The following is a 14,089-nucleotide window of genomic DNA, read 5'->3' as shown; positions in this document are numbered from 1 at the left end:
ATCCACTACATCAGCAAAGATTTGGAGTATGACCTAAAGTCCTTTTTTATTGCTAATCTCTTTATTTAATTTCTTTTTTAAGTTTTTGCTTGCACCCAAACCTTCAGAAATTCAGGTTAATTATAATGGGAAGGGGAAAAATAATCCTATTGTCGAAACCTTTTGGGAAAAGTGTATTTTCTAAAACTAGCTAATAGCACCACTTTTTTTTTTTTTTTGGAGTAGTACCATAAAATTATATATCAATGGAAAGATAATTGAATCAAGAACGTAATGCAATAACGTTTATGGGGGATTTGCTATTAGAATAGCAGCTACTGTATAAAGAAGAAAAATGAAACAATTAGAAAAAATGAGATATACAAAAATGATCCCCATGTCACTTAATACTTTGTTGGGTAACCTTTAGCATGAATGACGGCCTTACAACATCTTTCCATGGAGCGAACCAAGTCTTTTTTTTTTTTTAATTTGCATTTATATCCCGCCCTTCTCCGAAGACTCAGGGCGGCTTACACTATGTCAAGCAATAGTCTTCATCCATTTGTATATTATATACAAAGTCAACTTATTGCCCCCCAACAATCTGGGTCCTCATTTTACCTACCTTATAAAGGATGGAAGGCTGAGTCAACCTTGGGCCTGGTGGGACTTGAACCTGCAATATTGCAAGCAGTTGCTGTTAATAATAGGCTGCATTAGCCTGTTGCGCCACCAGAGGCCCCTTTGAGTTCTTTGAGTTCTGCAGCTATTCTAATGTGAAACCCAGATTGAACGATAGCATCTATTAACTGGGTTTTATTGTTGGGTCGTTTCTGACTAAAAAGATTATTTAGCCGGCTCCATAGATTTTCAATTGGGTGAAGGTCTGGGCTATTCCCAGGCCATTCCAGCAGTGGACTAGAATTATCTTGAAACTCCCTCCAAAAAAGTGGTGTTATTTGCCATCAAACCTCCAAAATACACTTTTCCCAATAGTTTTCCACAATTCTGGCCACTACTTGTATGTCCCGTTCACTCAACCACAGCTAACGGAGAGTCGGACTTACTTGTTCTGATGTTTTGAGCCCTTCAAGTGTGCGTGATACTGTTCTATTGAGTTTAGAGTGACGTTACAGATGTTGCAAGTATATGTCCGCTTCAGACCTGTGGACAGAACATAACAGGATGAAGTGCACCATCTCATGAGAACCAGCAGACTTGGTAGCTGCATTTACCCCAACAGGCTGCTACTACTACTACCCTGAAATCATCCCCTCTTACAGAAACTCCCACAGAAACTTTCTAGGTTTGATTTTCCAAACTCTCATAGAAGACCATTTTTGCAAATTTGTCACCTTCCATAGCTAGAAGACATTGAAATTTGCCAAGGAAGCTTCTACATCTAGTTTTCTTTACCTAGGCCTCCATATTTGCAGATTTTTCCACCACTGGTTCTTAATCTCCGAGTTGGCAAAAAGGATGGACATACTTTTAGGGTAAATCATCAGTGATGTCTTGTGGATCAATTGATTATTATTTTTTTTTGGCATAACTGTATCACAGCACATGTATGCATATGTGCATCAGAGATGGGTTTCAATTTTTTTTTAATACTGGTTCTGTGGTGTGGCTTGGTGGGCGTGGCATGGCTTGGTGGGTGTGGCAGGGGAAGGATACTGTAAAATCTCCATTTCTACCCCACTCTAGGGGAAGCATACTGCAAAATCCCCATTTCCTCCCAATCAGCTGGGACTTGGGAGGCAGAGAATAGATGGGAGTGGGGACAGTCAGAATTTTTACTACCGGTTTTCCGAACTATTCAAAATTTCCACTACTGGTTCTCCAGAACTGGTCAGAACCTGCTGAAACCCACCTCTGATGTGCATGTGCGAGAGAGAGAGAGAGAGAGAAAGAGAAAGAGAGAGAGAGGGAGAGGGAGAGAGAAAGAGAATAATTAATGTGAGCTAATTCATTTTCAGGGAACAAGGGAAAGTGTAACTTTAACATAACATAACATAACATCAGAGTTGGAAGGGACCTTGGAGGCCTTCTAGTCCAACCCCCTGCCCAGGCAGGAAACCCTACACCATCTCAGTCAGATGGTTATCCAACATTTTCTTAAAAATTTCCAGTGTTGGAGCATTCACAACTTCTGAAGGCAAGTCGTTCCACTTATTAATTGTTCTAACTGTCAGGAAATTTCTCCTTAGTTCTAAGTTGCTTCTTTCTTTGATCAGTTTCCACCCATTGCTTCTTGTTCTACCTTCAGGTGCTTTGGAGAACAGCCCGACTCCCTCTTCTTTGTGGCAGCCCCTGAGATATTGGAACACTGCTATCATGTCTCCCCTAGTCCTTCTTTTTGTTAAACTAGACATACCCAGTTCCTGCAACCGTTCTTCATATGTTTTAGCCTCCAGTCCCCTAATCATCTTTGTTGCTCTTCTCTGCACTCTTTCTAGAGTCTCAACATCTTTTTTACATCGTGGCGACCAAAACTGGATGCAATATTCCAAGTGTGGCCTTACCAAGGCATTATAAAGTGGCACTAACACTTCACGTGATCTTGATTCTATCCCTCTGTTTATGCAGCCCAGAACTGTGTTGGCTTTTTTAACAGCTGCTGCACACTGCTGGCTCATATCTAAATGGTTATCCACTAGGACTCCAAGATCCCTCTCACAGGTACTACTATTGAGCAAGGTACCACATATACGGTACTGGTGCATTTTGTTTTTGGCCTAAATGTAGAACCTTACTTTTTCACTGTTGAATTTCATTTTGTTAGATAGCGCCCAATGTTCAAGTCTGTCAAGATCTTTCTGTAACTTGAGCCTATCTTCTGGAGTGTTGGCTATTTCTGCCAGCATGGTGTCATCTGCAAATTTGATGAGTTCCCCATCTATCCCCTCGTCCAAGTCATTGATGAAGATGTTGAAGAGTACTGGGCCTAAAACAGAGCCTTGGGGTACTCCACTGCATACTTCCCTCCATGTGGATGTAGTTCCGTTGAGGACTACACGTTGAGTGCGGTTGGTCAGCCAATTACGAATCCATCTGGTGGTGGTGCTGTCTAACCCACATTTTTCTACTTTATCTAGTAGTAGGTTATGGTCTACTTTATCAAATGCTTTACTGAAGTCCAAGTAAATTATATCGGCAGCATTCCTCTGGTCTACTAATTTTGTCATTTTGTCAAAGAATGGGATAAGATTAGTCTGGCATGATCTGCTTTTGACAAACCCATGTTTGCTTTTGGTTATTACTTTGTTTGCTTCTAGGTGTTCGTGATTCGTTGCTTGATTATCTTTTCCAGAATCTTCCCCGGTATTGAGGTCAGACTGATAGGTCTGTAGTTTCCTGGATCTGTTTTTTTTCCTTTTTTGAAGATGGGAACTACATCAGCTCTTTTCCAGTCCTCTGGCAGCTCCCCTGTGCTCCAGGATCTTTGAAAGATATAGTTCAGTGGTTCTGAGATCACGTCTGCCAGTTCCTTCAGAACCCTGGGGTGTAATCCATCCGGTCCTGGTGATTTGAACTCGTCTAGGGTAGACAGGTGTTCACTTACCATTTTCTTCCCTATTTTAACTTGTGTTTCTAATCTGTTTTTTGTAGTGCTGTTTTTGATAGGTTGGATTGTTTTTTCCTTTTGTGTAAAGACAGATGCAAAAAATGAGTTAAGTAGATCTGCTTTCTCCCTGTTGCTTGTCATTCAGTAAATAGTCTGACAGTGTTGAGGGAATTATTCGTTTAGCAGAGTGATGGCCTTCGGGAAAAAAACTGTTCTTGTGTCTAGCTGTTCTGGTGTGCAGTGCTCTATAGCGTCGTTTTGAGGGTAGGAGTTGAAACAGTTTATGTCCTGGATGCGTCCAAATTCACATACTGACTAGGAATTTTGGAAACTGTTGCCCCAACGTATCTAAACAACATGAAATTTGGAAATGCCATCCAATCAGAATCAGAATAGAGCTGGAAGGGACCTTGGAGGTTTTCTAGTCCAGCCCCGTTTTCAAGAAGGAGATCCCATACCATTTCTGACAAGTGACTGTCTAGTCTCTTCTTAAAAACCTCCAGCGATGAAGCACCCACAACTTCTGGTGGCAAGCTGTTCCATTGGTTAACTTTCCTCACTGCTGGGAAGTTTCTCCTCAATTCCAGATTGCTTTTCTCCTTGATTAGTTTCCATCCATTGTTTCTTGTCTTGCCCTCTGGTGCTTTGGAGAATAATTTGACCCCCTCTTCTTTATGGCAGCCTCAGCATATCCCTCAGCATATTTTTATCTGGTATCTCCAAAAAGTAGCCCATATATATAATAATTGCTCTGCAATAGATTGAGGCTCATTAGTGGGTCTTGGCTATGGTATCCTGTCCCCACTTAATCTTCAATTTTTGTTGTTGATGTTTTTCTGCTTATTTTTAAGGCGTTGCATTGATTTTAATTATATGCCATCCGGAGACTGTGCTGAATGAGGTAGCCTTTATAAATCTAACTGTATAACTAAAATAAACAAGTCATGATATGGGTTATTTAATTGGGCACAGCATGTTACGTAAATGCATAGAAGTTGCGTTTTGTAAATCGTAGCTTTAGTCAATAATTACCACAATGGAATTCTTTGTTAAGGAAACGGTGATGATCGCAAGACTCCAAGCAAAGAAAAGCCTTCATATTTAGCAGCAAGTTCAGCTGTGAAATATAACTTGTGTAAGATTCTTTGTCACTGATCCGCGACTATTTGTCATCTGTCCAATTCTAGTGGAGGCAAAAATAATGCGGAGGGGGGAGTATTTCATTGGGGCCCCCTAAGATAGGTTTCTCTGGAGTACAATTCTGACATTGCACCCCGATTTGAATTAGTTTATTTATCTAATGAGTCTGTCATTTGCACCTCTATAACTGTCTGGTTCGGTTCTGCAACCCAACAAGAAAGACACAGACTTCAGAGGATAATTAGAACTGCAGAAAAAATAATTGCTACCAACCTGCCTTCCATTGAGGACCTGTATACTGCACAAATCAAGAAGAGGGCCGTGAAAATATTTACAGATCCCTCCCATCCTGGACATAAACAGTTTCAACTCCTACCCTCAAAACGATGCTATAGAGCACTGCACACCAGAACAATTAGACACAAGAACAGTTTTTTCCCGAAGGCCATCACTCTGCTAAACAAATAATTCCATCAACACTGTCAAATCTGCACTACTGAATCTGCACTACTATTAATCTTCTCATCGTTCCCATCACCAATCTCTTTCCACTTATGAGTGTATGACTGTAACTTTGTTGCTGGCAATCCTTATGATATATTGATATATTGACCATCAATTGTGTTGTAAATGTTGAACCTTGATGAAGGTATCTTTTCTTTTATGTCCACTGAGAGCCTATGCACCAAGACAAATTCCTTGTGTGTCCAATCACACTTGGCCAATAAAATTCTATTCTATTCTATTCTATTCTATTCTATTCTATTCTATTCTATTCTATTCTATGACTATCATTAAGTGTTGTACCTTATGATTCTTGATGAATGTATCTCTTCTTTTATGTACACTGAGAGCCTATGCACCAAGACAAATTCCTTGTGTGTCCAATCACACTTGGCCAATAAAAAATTCTATTCTATTCTATTCTATTCTATTCTATTCTATTCTATTCTATTCTATTCTATTCTATGACTATCATTAAGTGTTGTACCTTATGATTCTTTGACGAACGTATCTTTTCTTTTATGTACACTGAGAGCCTATGCACCAAGACAAATTCCTTGTGTGTCCAATCACACTTGGCCAATAAAAAATTCTATTCTATTCTATTCTATTCTATTCTATTCTATTCTATTCTATTCTATTCTATTCTATTCTATTCTATGACTATCATTAAGTGTTGTACCTTATGATTCTTGATGAAGGTATCTTTTCTTTTATGTACACTGAGAGCCTATGCACCAAGACAAATTTCTTGTGTGTCCAATCACACTTGGCCAATAAAAAATTCTATTCTATTCTATTCTATTCTATTCTATTCTATTCTATTCTATTCTATTCTATTCAAATAGCCACCTATCTCAAACCGGTGACTATGCAGTGAAACTAATACATTTCAATCTCTGTTACCTACTTACTTAGTTAGTTAGTTTACTTTATTGATTAGCCCATGGGCCAATATCAAAGTTCAGAGTTCCAAAGCACAAATTATGACTTAAATCCGACAGAAACAATTTAAAATGGATTTGGAATAAAATAAAATTTAAAAATGAAATTGGAAAAAAAAATACAATTTAAAATGAAATTGAAATAAAATACAATTTAAAATGAGATTGGAATAAAATGCAATCATTTAAGATAAGGAGAAATAAAATATGATAAAATTATATTTCAGCGTCACCGCTACAATCTACCCCAATCAGACCCACCTATGTCGATCTCAACCGAACCATTTTGCTCAAGTACTGTGCTGTATTAAATGTTGTTTTCAAATTCTGGCCGCATATAAGGTATTTATTTATTTATTTATTTAAATTTTTATACCGCCCTTCTCCCGAAGGACTCAGGTTAAAACAATTAAATATACAAAATTAAAATATCAATTTAAAATACATATTCAATAATGGCCAAATTAAAACCATCAATTGACCCAACCTAAAATACCCCATATAAAATTACAAAAAATTAAAATTTGGAAATTTAAAAATCAAGCCAATCCCGCTTGGTAAGTTTTACAGTGGTGAAATCTGAACTGGTTTACTACCGGTTCGCTGGCTGCACATGTGTGCTGTGCGTGCACATGCGGAGAGCTGTCAGAAGGCAAGAGCAGCTAAAGCAAATGGGACAACTCAGGAGTAAGGCCCGGAGATGATTGGCCCCTTCCATAAGGCTTAAAAGAGAAACAAAGGCACTTGGGGCCTTTTGCAGGAAAGCAACGTTGCTAACTCTGTTTCCAGTCGGTGTCTCTTGTTTGTTTCTGAACTTTGTGGGGCTTTGCCAAGTAAGGCCTTTGGCAGGGTGTCAAAGAAGATAAAGATTGGTGATTATCCCTAAGGACTTCTTCTGAAGGACTTTTTTTTTTTTGCAACTAATTGGGACTCAGCTGGAAATGAATATAAATCTCAGCTGTTACAATAAAATTGGTTTGTTTGGGACTAGGTCACAACAGCGGATTTATGTAATGACTCAGTAAGCCTAGGTCACAACAGCGGATTTATGCGTCCATCTTTATTTAAAGTACAAAAACACTTGTGGGAATTCTCAGAACTGTGGGATTTCAGTGAAAATGTGTCTTTCAGGTTTCTCTGAGGAAGAAAGGCTCAATGGAAGAGAAGAAAACGGTATCTAAATGGAACATTTCGACAGAAGTAGCACGCTGTTTCTAATCATCCCACCAGAGATTTTAAAAATAAGTATTGCTATCCTGCTGTATTTAATAATTTAGCATGAAGAGCTGATGTTCAGGCATATTTTTTTACTACTCCTCTCTTTCTTTCATTATTTTGGACAGCTCCGTATCTATCCTCAGCCGTTCCAGACCGCATTCTTCTCAGAAAGTGCTTTCGAGAAGCGGTCGCTTCTGCTGACTTTGAAATGTGGAGAACATAAAAGCAGATATTGCAGAAACAGTCCCTGCTCAGCTCCTTTTGCTCCAACTGACCGGTACGGAAATACAAAAAGATCATCAGCGTTCTCTCTGCTCAAAGAATGGCAAACTTTCTCTCACTCTGCAATCGAGAACGGGAGGAAGTTGTCATAAACGAATGCGATAGAAAAGACGTTCCAAAAATCGACTCCTGGCGTTCTAAGGAACAATTGTCTGTAGAGATTCTCAGTCATCCAGGACATGGTTGTCTCAAAGGGGCTTTTTTTCAGGAGGCAACTGGACTTCCTGGTTTTTCTTTTGAAGACATTTCTCTTCTCATCCAAGATGCTTCTTCAGCTCTGACAGGATAATGGGGAATGGAAGGATTTATGCTCCTTGCAGACAGCTGGTCATTTGCGTATTTTCTGAGGGTCATTGAGGCCACTTGGGGGTTTATCTCCATTCTCAGGGTCACCTGAGTAATGCAAATGGTTCCTGTCACCTGCAATTTTTTCTCTGGAAATCCATCCCTATCCCACACCATTCCAAGGGTGTTCATCCCAAATTGTATAGCTAAAAGTCTGTAGAGATTCTCAGTCATCCAGTTCATGGTTGTCCCAAAGGTGTTTTTTCAGGAGGCAACTGGACTTCCCTGTTTTTCTTTGCAGATGTTTCACTTCTCATCCAAGAAGCTTCTTCAACTCTGACAGGAAGCTTCTCATCCAAGCTCCTCATTCCATTCCAATCCTCACTATCCTTTCAGAGCTGAAGTAGCTTCTTGGATGAGAAGTGAAACGTCTTCAAAAGAAAAAAAACAAAACAAGAAAGTCGAGTTGCCTCCTGAAAAAGCACCTTTGGGATAAAAAAGGAACAATTGATGTTGGAGGGAACAGTTTGCCCTGAGACCAGAAGTCAGGTGACAGAGCAAAGTAAGAGTTCTTCCAGGCACAAAGAATCAGGACCATTTGTAAGGTTGCAGCCCAGAAGATTTATTCAAGTTATACATAAGAATCTGGTCAATTGAAGTTCAACACTAAATTGGCACCACATAAAAGTCAACAGAATTCAGGAGGGGTTGGATTTGAAGTACTTGTGGGAATGCAAGGACTCTAAACTGATGACACACTTAACTCTGCCTTCCACAGCTCCGCCTGCTCTTCTCCTACAGGTTCCTACCAATGGGAGCACTTGTGGGAATGCAAGGATTCTAAACTGATGACGCACTTAACTCTGCCTTCCCCCTCTCCACCTGCTCTTATCCTACAAGCTCCTACCAAAGGGAGGAAGGAAAGCTTGCCTGCTCTCATGGTGTCTCAAAGGAAAACATCTGCGTTGCTCAACTTTCCAAAGATCAGACTAGAGTCAGAAATCAGAAATCAACAGTTATTAAAATCAGATGATGACCTGAGATCAATCAGGTCAGGAGCCAACCTCAGACTGGTAAAACGCATTGATAAGGAAGTGCCTTAAATAGCAATAGCATTTAGACTTATATACTGCTTCACAGTGCTCTAAAGCCCCCTCTAAGCAGTTTACAGAGTCAGCCTCTTGCCCGCAACAATCTGGGTCCCCATTTTACTGACCTCAGAAGGATGGAAGGCTGAGTCAACCTTGAGCCGGTCAGGATTGAACTGCTAGAAGTTGGCAGAATTAGCCTGCAATACTTGCATTCTAACCACTGGGAGGGAGAGAGGGAGGGAGGAAACGAAGGAAGGAAGGAAGGAAGGAAGGAAGGAAGGAAGGAAGGAAGGAAGGAAGGAAAGAAAATAGCAATAGCCCTTAGACTTATATACTGCTTCATAATGCTATACAGCCCTCTCTAAGTGGTTTAAAGTCAGCCTCTTGCCCCCAACAATCTAGGTCCTCATTTTACCCACCTTGGAAGGATGGAAGGCTGAGTCAAACTGAAGCCTGATGAGATTCAAAGTAGCCTGCAGTACTGCATTCTAACCAGTGGTGGGTTTCAATTTTTTTTAACTACCGGTTCTGTGGGTGTGGCTTGGTGGGCATGGCATGGCTTGGTGGGTGGCTTTGTGGGTGTGGCACGGGAAGAATACGGTAAAATCTCCATTCCCACCCCACTCCAGGGAAAGAATATTATAAAATCTCCATTCCCTCCCCAATCCAGGGGAAGGTTACTGCAAAATCCCCATTTCCTCCTGATCAGCTGGGACTTGAGAGGCAGAGAATAGATGGGGGTGGGGCCAGTCAGAATTTTTACTACCGGTTCTCCAAACTACTCCAAATTTCCGCTCCCGGTTCTCCAGAACTGGTCAGAACCTGCTGAAACCCACCTCTGATTCTAACCACTGCACCACCACGGCTGTTATCCGTAAATGATATGGAGGGAACAATATTTTAGAAGTATTGAAAGTATTTTTTTTTTTTTTTTTTTTTTATCCAAAAAGTTTTTATTGGTCAAAAAAGGTTTATACAAATACATATCAGGTATGGTAAATTTTCATTTTTCTTATACAAGATAAGAATTTTACTCAAAATTTTAAACACATACAACAGCCATATGGCAAGCAGGTGATCTGAGTAGCTAAGTTTATCAATCTTACATACGCAATAAAGAAGGGTCAAGAATAATCAGAATATCATACAAAGGAGAATAAGGAAAACCAACACAATACCAAATATCATTGTCACTTCCTAGTTTTGGATCTCAGAACTCTGGGTTCAGCCTGACCCAACTCCAGGGCCGCAACAGCGGCAGCCGCCTCCTCCCCATGGTCTATAACCTCCCCTTCTTCAACTCCTGGGTCATCTAATTCCAGGAGGGCTTTGTGTTCCTCCACGTAGGCCGCAGCCTCCGCAATTGTACTAATTTTTTTCGTAATGCCCTCCCGGAAAATCATCAATCCCTCTGGCTTGAAAGTATTGAAGTATTGAAAAAGAGCCCACCATTGCCTCTAAGGTAGCCTGTTCGTTGATACCTACAACTTGACTAGCCCTTTTTTTGTGTGTGTGTGATGAGGATTTTTGCTTGACATTCACCCTTCTTCAAGTTCTGCCCAGATCCAGAAAAGGAAACAATATTTTCAAGCACAAATGAATCATCCGCAAAGTATTTTTTCTCTCTCTCTCCTGCCTTTGTAGTAAGCCATAGAGATGACCTTGGACAAAATACACAGTAACCAAAACCAAAGCATGCTTTCAACTGGGAAACAGAGAAAGAACAAGAAAGCAGCTCAGATTGGTTTCTCCCCACCACCTCCAAACCTCTCCCTTTCTCTAGGATATAGGAGGGAGAGAAAAGAAATTCCAGCTTTTCATCTGTCCGATACTGACTTTTATATCAATAGTGTATAGTTCCAGTTAAATTTCTGAAGTCTGTTTCCTGCTGCCCTGGGGTATCTCAAAGGACTGAGAACCTTTTCTTCTGCTTCTGTCGTATCCTGTTCTTTCTCTTTCTCCTGAAGAAAAAGAAGCTATTACTCAATACTCAAAAGTTTGAGCTCAGTTCCACAAAATAGTGGAACTCCGATTCTTTTTTCCAATAACTCCAAGGATTAAGAGAGTCACATTTAACTCAACATCCCCAACATCTCTACTCTCAAAGGAAGCCATGAGACAGAGGCAGAAGAGTTTAAAACTTGAAGCGCTGCTGTTTGATTCCAGAATTCAACCAACCAAATATGTAACCTTTCCAGGAGTTACTACCCATGGTATATCACCTCTGTACTGCATCGCAGACCCACAGCTTCCTGCAAACGCCGAGAGCACAAAGGGGTTGAGATGCTTTCATAGACTTTCTCAAATATCCCTGCATTTTTATCCCACAGTTTCGGGTTGGTATCAGTAGCATACTTTATGCCTCTCGTACATTTGATTATCCATCTCCTGCTGTTTTAGTCATTTGAAATAGATTCCCCCTTAAACGGGGATTTATTATATCTCGGTAGGGTTTATTCTGTTCCCTTCTATAATGTTCTCTCTCCACCCCAACACAAGGATTAGAAAAATGTTCTGCTCCCTGTAATTAGGAGCGGGAGGGAAGAAATGTGAAGAAGCAAGTACCTTTGCTCTTCTTTTCTATTGATGAGGCAACTCTAAAGCCGGAGAGGTCAAAACTAGCAGGAAAGTTTGAGAAAAAGCTTAATAATGGAGAGAGCCTCTTATTAGATTTAGCATCACAATGTTTATCACCTCAGGACCTAGCTAGCCTGATATGAAATAAAGGCTGAGGAGGTTCACAAAAATTGTTAATTGTTTGGGAGGCCACCAGAAAATCCAAGGGCTATAAAATAAAGGGAAAAGTCTGTACCCTTTCTAGAGTCTCAACATCTTTTTTGCATTGTGGTAGCCACGATGTAAAAAAGATGTGGAGACTCTAGAAAGAGTGCAGAGAAGAGCAACAAAGATGACCAGGGGACTAGAGGCTAAAACGTATGAAGAACGGTTGCAGGAACTTGGTATGCCTAGTTTAATGAAAAGGGACTAGGGGAGACATTATAGCAGTGTTCCAATATCTCAGGGGCTGCCACAAAGAAGATGGAGTCAAGCTATTCTCCAAAGCACCTGAGGGTAGAACAAGAAGCAATGGATGGAAACTAATCAAGGAGAGAAGCAACTTAGAACCAAGGAGAAATTTCCTGACAGTGAGAACAATTAATCAGTGGAACAACTTGCCTCCAAAAGTTGTGAATGCTCCAACACTGGAAATTTTTAAGAAGAAATTGGACAGCCATTTATTTGAAATGGTATAGGGTTTCCTGCCTGAGCAGGGGGTTGGACTAGAAGATCTCCAGGGTCCCTTCCAATTCCATTATTCTGTTTCATGGAAACTTTTGGATTGTCAGTCAGCGTCGCTAAAATTGGATATTTTTCTGGAACCAAGTCTGCATGTCACTAGACTGGCAGAGCATTACAAAAATATCGGCCTGAAATAAGAGGGTATTGACAATTAAAGATTGTCAATGAAAAACTGACACCATGAAATTGAAGGAAAGGTGTTATCTACTTAGTACATTATCCATGACCAGGTTTCAAAGCATGGAAGCCAGTGGAAAAACAAGATTCCTCTGGTGGCTCAGACTGCTAAGACAGTCTGTTATTGACACAGCTGCTTGCAATTACTGCAGGTTCAAGTCCCACCAGGCCCCAGGTTGACTCAGCCTTCCATCCTTTATAAGGTAGGTAAAATGAGGACCCAGATTGTTGGGGGCAATAAGTTGACTTTGTATATAATTATACAAATAGAATGAAGACTATTGCTAACATAGTATAAGCCGCCCTGAGTCTTAGGAGAAGGGCGGGATATAAATGCAAATTAAAAAAAAAAGATTCAAATGAGTTTCCTTAAAAAAAAAGGCCTTACGTATGAAAAGATGAATAGGAAATACAGCCTTATGATGGATCTTTAAACAAAGGGGATGGAATTGAAATGTCCACATTTTACTCTCTGAAATAAGAGGGTTTTTATTTTTTTAAAAAATTTTTTTTAGAAAACAAGGGAAATGACATCTTTTAACAGCAAAGAGAGGGGGATGAGCACAATGCCATTATCATGCAAGTGAAGCTGGGACATGGCTGCATTCATACAAGATGCTAGAAAAGGAGCTAGATAGTTTTACTTCAGCCTGTTGTGGGAATCTAGCCATTAGCCTGATTGATTATGAGTATTAGCAAATGCTTGCTTCAGAGTTTTACTTGGACTTGGGGTTTTCCTGGAACGCTGACAGCCACAATATAGTAAACATCTTCGTGCATAGCATATAATGTGAAAAATTACAGCTCATTAACTTAATTTCAATTTAGTTTATTGTATGAATCCAACTTTAGGTCATTCCTAGCTGGTATCCACTTTCTGGGAAAAATACTGATTATCATGGAAGAGGAGGAGGAGGAGGAGGAGGAGGAGGAGGAGGAGGAGGAGGAGGAAGAGGAGGAGGATTGTGGGATCCTTGGTACTTTCTGAGTGTTCTCGTTTTCTTGCAGACTGTTCATGTCCCATCTAGGCAACATCACCAGGGCTAGAAGCATGGGTGAAATGCTCCCGGTTCAGACCGGATCGCCGGATCCGGTAGCGATTGGGGCAGGTGGTTCGGAGAACCGGTAGCAAAAATCCCTGCCCCTCCCACCCGCCCATGCCCAGCTGAGCCGCACAATCATCTTCGGCCGAAAAAATGCTTTTAAAAGTAAAAAAAAAAAAAGTTGGCTATGCCCACCCAGTCACATTACCCCGCCATCAAGCCACGCCCACAGAACCGGTAGTAACAAATTTTAAATTTCACCCCTGGCTAGAAGGGAGTGGGGCTTGTAAAGAGGAGAAAGGAGGAGGAGGAGGAGGGGGGAGGAGGAGGAGGAGAAGGAGGACTGTGGGTTCTTGGTGCTCTCTGAGAGTGGTTGCTTCCTTGCAGACTTTTTATGACCCATCTAAGCAACATCATTAGGGTAAAAGGGAGAAGGGCTTCTATTGGAATCTATTGCAAGTTGATTATTGTAAGAACAACTAGACACAAGAAAGTTTTTCCCTGAATGCCATCGCTCTGCTAAACAAATAATTTCCCTCAACACTGTCAAATTAT

At 40.6% G+C, this 14,089-nt stretch overlaps 1 protein-coding gene across 1 annotated transcript in view; it reads right to left on the bottom strand.

Moving 5' to 3' along the window:
* Positions 1–1,045: 1,045 nt before the first annotated feature.
* The window catches only part of ZMAT4 (zinc finger matrin-type 4), a 130,824-nt gene continuing 117,780 nt past the window's right edge, over positions 1,046–14,089 (bottom strand). The window contains exon 5 of the mRNA XM_058194645.1: positions 1,046–1,146. Within this exon, the coding sequence (XP_058050628.1) occupies positions 1,046–1,146 (101 nt within the window). The remainder of the gene's footprint in view (positions 1,147–14,089) is intronic.

The sequence above is a fragment of the Ahaetulla prasina genome, chromosome 9, assembly GCF_028640845.1.
Source record: "Ahaetulla prasina isolate Xishuangbanna chromosome 9, ASM2864084v1, whole genome shotgun sequence".
NCBI classification, from domain to species: Eukaryota; Metazoa; Chordata; class Lepidosauria; order Squamata; family Colubridae; genus Ahaetulla; species Ahaetulla prasina.
The sequence above is the reverse complement of the archived record's forward strand: the minus strand, read 5'-3'. Positions and strand labels throughout refer to the sequence as shown.